The sequence below is a fragment of the Artemia sp. Qi Xiang Cuo genome, unplaced genomic scaffold, assembly GCF_049724085.1.
Source record: "Artemia sp. Qi Xiang Cuo unplaced genomic scaffold, ASM4972408v1 HiC_scaffold_652, whole genome shotgun sequence".
In the NCBI taxonomy this organism is placed as follows: Eukaryota; Metazoa; Arthropoda; class Branchiopoda; order Anostraca; family Artemiidae; genus Artemia; species Artemia sp. Qi Xiang Cuo.
Window position 1 is genome coordinate 1 of NW_028298061.1, and position 7,619 is coordinate 7,619.

General features: G+C 33.3%; 1 protein-coding gene across 1 annotated transcript; it reads right to left on the reverse strand.

Moving 5' to 3' along the window:
* Window positions 1-84: 84 nt before the first annotated feature.
* Window positions 85-1,588, reverse strand: LOC148938812 (GPI alpha-1,2-mannosyltransferase 3-like). The gene is given in 1 exon segment (XM_089107518.1): window positions 85-1,588. A coding segment is annotated over 1 exon segment (1,470 nt). The 3' UTR covers window positions 85-118.
* Between the last annotated feature and the right edge of the window lie 6,031 nt (window positions 1,589-7,619).

Genomic DNA, 7,619 nt, shown 5'->3' on the forward strand with positions numbered 1-7,619 from the left:
TTTTTATTTTTTTTTTCCAAGAAGCTTTTAAGTTGAAAGCTAAGTAAAACCAGTACAAATTCCGAAAACAAATATCAGACATAATAATTTTAAATATCTTTGCCAAATATTTGTCATATCAGAATTTTTGTTTTAGTTCCAAAAGTTCGTAGACGCTAATAGAATTTCCGACTCGACCGTCTGGGATTAGCTGATGCAAGTAACTATTTTTCTTCACATATCCATAATTTTTCAAAACTGTCATAATTCGCTTCTCAAGATAGCTACCAGTTATAACGTGGGTGAAGTTGTTCAATAAATTAATCTCAGTCATTTTGACAGGATGTAAGAACATTCTATCCGCTTCATCAACATTGTTCTGATCATTGTTAAAATTTGGTAAACAGGTAAAGTACTTTCCTTCAATAGGGAAATGTATATGCGAGAACATGGGAGTTGAATGACACGGAAGAAAGAATATAGCACTAATATTGCTGTTTACGTTCGCCTCTTCAGCAAGATGTCTCACCACGTCAAGAGGAGCTCTTTGGTGAAACAAAGAGAAATAAAATCCTAGGGGAATATTGAACAGAAGAGTGAAGGCAATGATCCAACTCTGAACTTTATTTGTAGTTTCATGGGACGCTGTTGCAGCCAAGACGCACATAAAGGGTACAACTGGTAATAAAAATCTGTGCTCTTTGTGGGACTGAAGACTATAAATGAAACAAGCAACGATCGTTGTAAATCCAAACACTAGTTTTTCATAGTCAAACTTTGAATAGACTCTTTTACGACAAGTTGATAAGAATGCTATTAAGGATAGTACGATCACTGGTCCAAATAAAGGTGGCAGTCCTTCAATAAGATACCACAGGCAGTGATGTGTTCCAAAAAATGCTGCACCTCCCATGAGAACATTGAACTTAATAAAAATCCATTGAGACATTATAAATCTGTTGTAGAAATAGGAATCCACGATGATTGAAAAAAACAGCGTTATCAACATATATGGGACGGCTTTCATCACTACTGCAATTTCCCTATTTGTCTGTGTAAATAGCTTAGCCAGTGCTTGGGGGGCTTAAAAAACGACTGCTGTGGGCCTTAACAAGCAAGAGATGAAGCCAGATATATAGAAAATACTTGAGCTCGGGTCTTCTTTTATAAAGCCATATCCTGATAATGAAAGATACAACAGACTGAGCTCAGTTGTATTTGCCAAAGTTCTTGAGCATGTATAATAAACAAACCAGCTTGAAGCCAAAAAGAAATACACCCAACTGTATATGTGTGCTCCCATCTTCTTCTTGACAGCTCTTAAAAACATAATCTCGCATATGGTAAACACACACAGTTGGAAAAAACGTGGGGCCATTATTATAAAGCAAGGCTTGTCAAGCCCACATATTTTCAATGTCTTAAAAATTAAAGCATATATAATTATTATCACATAGCTTCTAAGACCATATTCAAATTCCCATGTCAGTTCTCCATTTCCAAATACAAGACGATGAGAGACTTCTGTTGACTGCCAATATTCATCAGGAACAAACCAGGTTTGAACAAATAGAAGGGTACTCAGTCGGATCAGTACTAACTTCCACATCACAATTTAGCGTTTTTTCCGCTATAGTATCCGCTATAGTATCTTACTAGGTAGCTAGCAACCTAGTAAGAGACGATCACGTCCAATGTTAAGAAATATAAAAACCCCTAACTCCTAAAAAAAGAGAAAATTAAAATTATTCCTCAGACACCATAAAAATTTTTGCAGTTTGCAGTTAAATAAAATCATTTTGCTTAAAATTTTTAGATATTATTTTAGTTTCAAATGACGAATTAGATTTTGTTTATGTTAAGTAGTTAGAAACTAACAAAAAACAAAACTAATTTTAATTTTTTCTTTTTTTGTTTGAATTAAAAAATAAAAACCATCCCTCAGACATCATAAATAATTTTGCAGTTAGCAGCTAAATAAAATTATTTTATTTAAAATTTTCAGGAATTAATCTAATTTCAGTTGGCGAATCGGATTTTTTGTTAAAACCCTAAAACAAGCAGGTTTTTTTTCAAACCCTAAAAGAATTGTATTTTTTGTTACAACCCTAAAAGAAATACTGCATTTTACATAAAAATATCTACATACGTTTTATAATGTTAAAAATAATATTTTTATTTTCGCATGCAATAGGATGTTAATAATAATAGCTACTATAGCTATATCTGATGACTCGATGAATCCGATGATTCTTGGTGTTATTTTAATTACAAAAGACACTAATATAGCAATGTCGTTTAAAATTAACAATTATACAGCTCTCTATAATTTTCCAGTGACCAGCTAGCTGAGGAGAAAAAAAACGGAAAGAAATTACATGCCTCATGTGGAGAATATTGTGGTTACAGTAAAGAACTATCTCTGGCCCCTAGTAACTGATATATGGTGGTTGCAGGGGTAGCTGCAAGCTATCAGGATTGGAGCGATACCTGGGTTTTAGCAGTAGCTGCAAACAAAATTCAAAAAAAATATTTACTACTTAAGAACGACAAAGATGTAAATGGTCTCATTCGTGAACTAAATAATGGTTAGATCCATGCAATCTACACGCAAGTTAATAATAGTAAGGGTTGGAGTGAAAGGGTTGCTATAGTTTAAATACCAAAAATCTTCTATTGCTTGTACTGGATTTCTTATCAAATTTGACACAATTATAACTGTGTAGCAGGGAAGATATTAAACTTATAGTATCCTGATTTTATGAATATAAAAATTTTATAATTATTTGACGTTCCATCTTGGACAAAATACTTAACACTACAGTTATTCTTAGGCTGAAAGCAAATTTTTGGAGATTTATTTGTATAAATCATCTGGAAGACCAAAGTGGCCAAGGATAACATATATTAGCCAGTATTGCTTTCACCAATGTGTATTTGGGAAAGGGAGATTTACCCCCCCCCCACCACTGATATCTCTGTACGTTTTTATAATTATAAATCTAGAACCCCCCTCCCCCTGTTGAATTTGGCCCTTCCAAAACATCTTTATGCACACGTTTTTGGGCCTTCAAGTCATTCTTTGTATTTTGTATTATTTTTGTAGTTTTCAATGAGTTTTTGTATTAATTTGCATCTTTCAGTATCCAATTTATTTTCTTTTTAGGTGTATATTTCACTGATTTGAAATGGTTGTTGACAATGGTAAATTTGGATTCATCATTATGGATGGTAACGGAGCATTATTTGGAACACTGCAGGGAAATACTCAAGAAGTGCTTCACAAATTCACAGTAGATTTGCCAAAAAAGCATGGTCGTGGTGGTCAATCAGCTCTATTTTGCTTTTCTTCGTATGGAAAAGAGGCACAATTACATAAGGAACAAACCAAGCTAAGCCCACAACAAGCCAAGCTTCTTGGGCCAAATAATTTTTCTTTACGTTTGTAACAGAGTTTAGTATTAATAAAACGATTGAATGATTGATGATTGAAAGTAGCAGAAGTAGCAGTCACATACTTTGTGGCCAATGACGAAGTGCAAGTTGCTGGGCTGGTGCTTGCTGGCAGTCCTGATTTCAAAACTGACTAAAGTCAGCCTGACATGTTTGACAATAGACTGCAGGCAAAAATTAAAACTATAGTAGAACTTTCAAACAGTTTAGAGACAGTGTTTAATGAAGCCATTGGATTGGCTGCATATTGTTTAGCCAATGTTAGGTTCTTTCAAGAAAAGACATTGATCAGTCATTATTTTTATTATATCAGCGAAGACAGTGAATGCTATTGTTTTGGAGTAGATTAGACACTTTGTGCTTAAAATTCAGTCAAGAATATGCCACCAACCATTCCAAAAATCTGCCAAGAAAAGACAGATTTTTCCAGGGAAATAAAAATATTATCCTTCCAATACACAAGCTTTTGAAAAACTGGAATAAAAAAGCTACTGTCTGATGGCCTGTTAGTGTCTGGTTTCAACAATCAGATTCCATTTGATTGTCCTTAGCCATTTTAATTGAGTTGGTCAAATGCATCAGTTATTTGGATTCAAATAAAAGAAGTTTAGGCTTACACAAAGTTAGTGAAGGTAGGTTAGCCATAAAAATCAAATACAAAATAAACATAACATGTTTTGTGGTTCATTAAGAAGACATTATATAAGTGGGGTACTAAAAGTAGAGGCCTTCTTGACTGTGTAAATATCAAAGAACATAATTTAATTTATATAATCATTTTAAACATTTATGCCCAGACTAAAAACCATTGACTTCCGCCTTCCCACGGTAATCTTCTTGGAGAAAACGGCCATCGATTCTCAAGATCGGTAAAAAATGGATTTTCAACATCATAGCTTGATGGATAGTAATTTATGAAACATCAAATGAATGTATGCTGAGAACCCCAATCACGCAGTAGTTCCTCTAATGGATAATCCTCATCTGGACAATTTTTAATACAACTTTTATTTCTTGACATACCTTATTCTAAATTTAAACCTTCAAAGGGCTGCTCAAAACTGGTATTCTCGGGAAATACACAAAAACTATCAAAGTCAGTAGCCAGTACTTTATATAAATTGGCTCTTTCTCTCATTAATTTGATGTTAAAGGTTTCAAGGGTCAACATCAAAATTGCTGTGAGAAACAAAACCATACACTGAAGATTAATAGGGCAATTCCCACAGGGTGAAATATTCCAAATCCTTAAATTGTTAGGTTTGGTCTAAGGAAACACTATGGTGGGTGTGTAAAATGACCCTCCCATCACTTGTTAAAAGATAATACACTTTAAACTCGACATCACTTAAAAAATACTTTAAAATAATAGGGGGAAAGCCTGGATACAAGGAAAGATATCCTTGGTCAAGATTGGCAACATTAAAAGTAGAATATTTGATTACATATTAACTAAAATTGTTTTGAAAGCGCAAAAGTTAATCGAAGTATGCAAGCCTCATATCACTAAGAATATACTCTGGGTATGGTTTAATAACCATATCAAAACATCGAAAGTAGCGAGGACAAAGTTCACAAGAATGAGAATGCCATAAAATAAAACAATCAACTTTCTCACTGCTAATTGTGTCATGGGTATGTAAAATTATAGACCCTTCTAAAGTTTTAAATAAAATACACTTGTAGCCTGCCATCACTGTAAAACTAATCACTGTAAATTAAGGGAAGAATCCATGTACATTGACAAACACCACCAAAAGATAAATAAACTAAATTGACAGTACAATACGCAATTATATTCGCAGGGCAAGTGGTGCGAAAATGTAATCTTCTCTGACAGCCGAAAGAGTAGATTAAGGTATTGGTATTTTAAATACATAACATTTTACTCATTTTACATATTTTTTTTTTGCAAAAATCTAATAAATTTAATTATAAATATAAATTCTAAAAAAAATACAAATGCTCAACATAAGCAAGGTTATACAACTTAAAACTTTATATATTACTATTTTAAAATTTTCGAAGAGTAATAAATGTATTTGATGTATTTTAAATACATCGCATTTTACTCATGGTACAATGAGATAGTCAATAAGCATTAACAAGGTGATTAAACACAACTGCACGAGGGATTGAAACACACCTTGTCTAAATCAAACGTATTAAATATATCATCTGGCCCATTCTGGAATGTTTGGATATCATAATATAAATGTGGTGCTGGGGTGGATATTGTAGAATTAGCTAGCTGTATCATCGGTTTTAGGGGGGCTCCCTCAACAAGATCACACAATTCCTTTGCTTCTTCTCCTCTCAAAGGAAATGCATCCGAATTATTATCATCACCATCAACAAGACCCTATAATAAAGAAAATAGCTTATTTATAAAACATCTAAATAACCTGTTTTTAAAAGGGCCAAAAAATATATAATAACCCGTTTATCCGATACACGTTCTCTTAGTGGAGAATGATATCTGTTGACTTTATAGGACTTGTCGCTAATGCTAAATATTCAAATTATGATGTAACATGCTTTTGCTGACATATTGTCAATTGAAAATTTGAGGTTTTTTTTAATTGAAGTCAGCTATTTGGAGGTGTTGGGGGAGGAGTCCTTGGAGGTTGAGGTTTTTGGTGGCTAGTTGGAGGGAGGGGACTACTTGGAGATTGGTGATTACAAGTCCATCAGTTATGCTCCTCATTCAAAAATATATATATAAATAAATCAAGAAGTTTAGTCTTGGAAAAGAAGCATTATTCTTCTATATCCCCATTTCGGCTTAAGCTAGATCAAAAAAATGTTGTATAAACGTATTGGTATTACTCGGATCAAAAACATTGGTACATAAAACCATTTAAAAATTGGCAAATCTAGAATCAAGTTCGTAACTTTGTGGTTGGTGATCCCAGTTCTTCACGAAACTATCCCATTTTTCAACTCTAATGGTACGTTCTTTGGGTTGTGCTTCATCATCTTCGGTTAATGGAGAATCGCTCCAAACATTGTTTACTGGTTGGGGTGTTTTCAACTCCATTGTCCGAATGTTCCTGGGTCACTTGAAGGATGTCGAAGGGTTTTCCTTAAATATGAATTACATTTAAGTTAATTGATGTTGGAACGTTGAATGTATAAAGAATAGAGCATAATCGAAATAAACTCCAACATTCCCTGAAAGTTTCATCTTAATTCTCTGTCTGTTTTGGAAAACCTAGGGTCTTACTTGGTTTTAAAGGGATAGTCTATCCCTTTCTGGACATCTCCTGAAAATAGCTTATTTTCAAAGTGTATAAATCACCGTATTTTTTAAAAAAAGTCGAAAGTTGGATTATTAGTGACGAATATTTTCTAATCATTTAAAACATACGCATTAAAATAAATAAATAAAACTCGCTTATTGTAGTAGTAGTAGTATTAGTAGTAGCAGAAGCAATATTACTATCTATGTTTTCATAGTGTCCTTTGGTTAGTTCAACATGGTCCTTAAATTATATGCGTCTGCTTTTTTTTATTTTTTTATTTCTTATTTTTTTTTGCGAAACCTTTTTTTGCGAAGCCTATGTGTCAATTTATAATATTTAGCAGGCTGGATGCGTATACTTTTCAGGTTTCAATAGATATTGCGTAGTTCGATTTCGACAAGCGTATTACATAAGTTCAAGCTAAATTCATGGAGGTCAAGTGATGTCACTCCCGTTAGTATTTCTAGCTCTAACTGGATTATAAATTGACGTTTAATCTTGTACTGGTAGTAATCTAGCTCTCTGATTGGCCTAGAAAGTGTCGTGTGACCTTGTATAGCTAGAAATTAGAGAGGGCTTCCTACTTATACTGTCCGGTGTTTTAATTTATTTGTTGAAATCGTTTCGATAAATCTGTCTCGGAACGCTTTTAGTAATTTGTCTATGGAATTTATTAGGATATTGTTATCATCCCCTACAGTATTTTCAATTTGTTTTAAAAACGTCAAGGCTTGCCCTATTAATCTTAGGAGTAGCATGCTTACCAGCGGTTTTAACCCTGTTTTGGTTATCTCTAGAAAGTGGGCAAATTGGATATTAAATTCGTCTATATCTGATAATCCGTCATATTGAGGAAGAGATTTAGTTATTTCTACGTTTTTTCGATTAGTTTTTGCGCTAATAATAGTTCGCTTAGTTCTTCTGACATATTGGCAGTTTTTT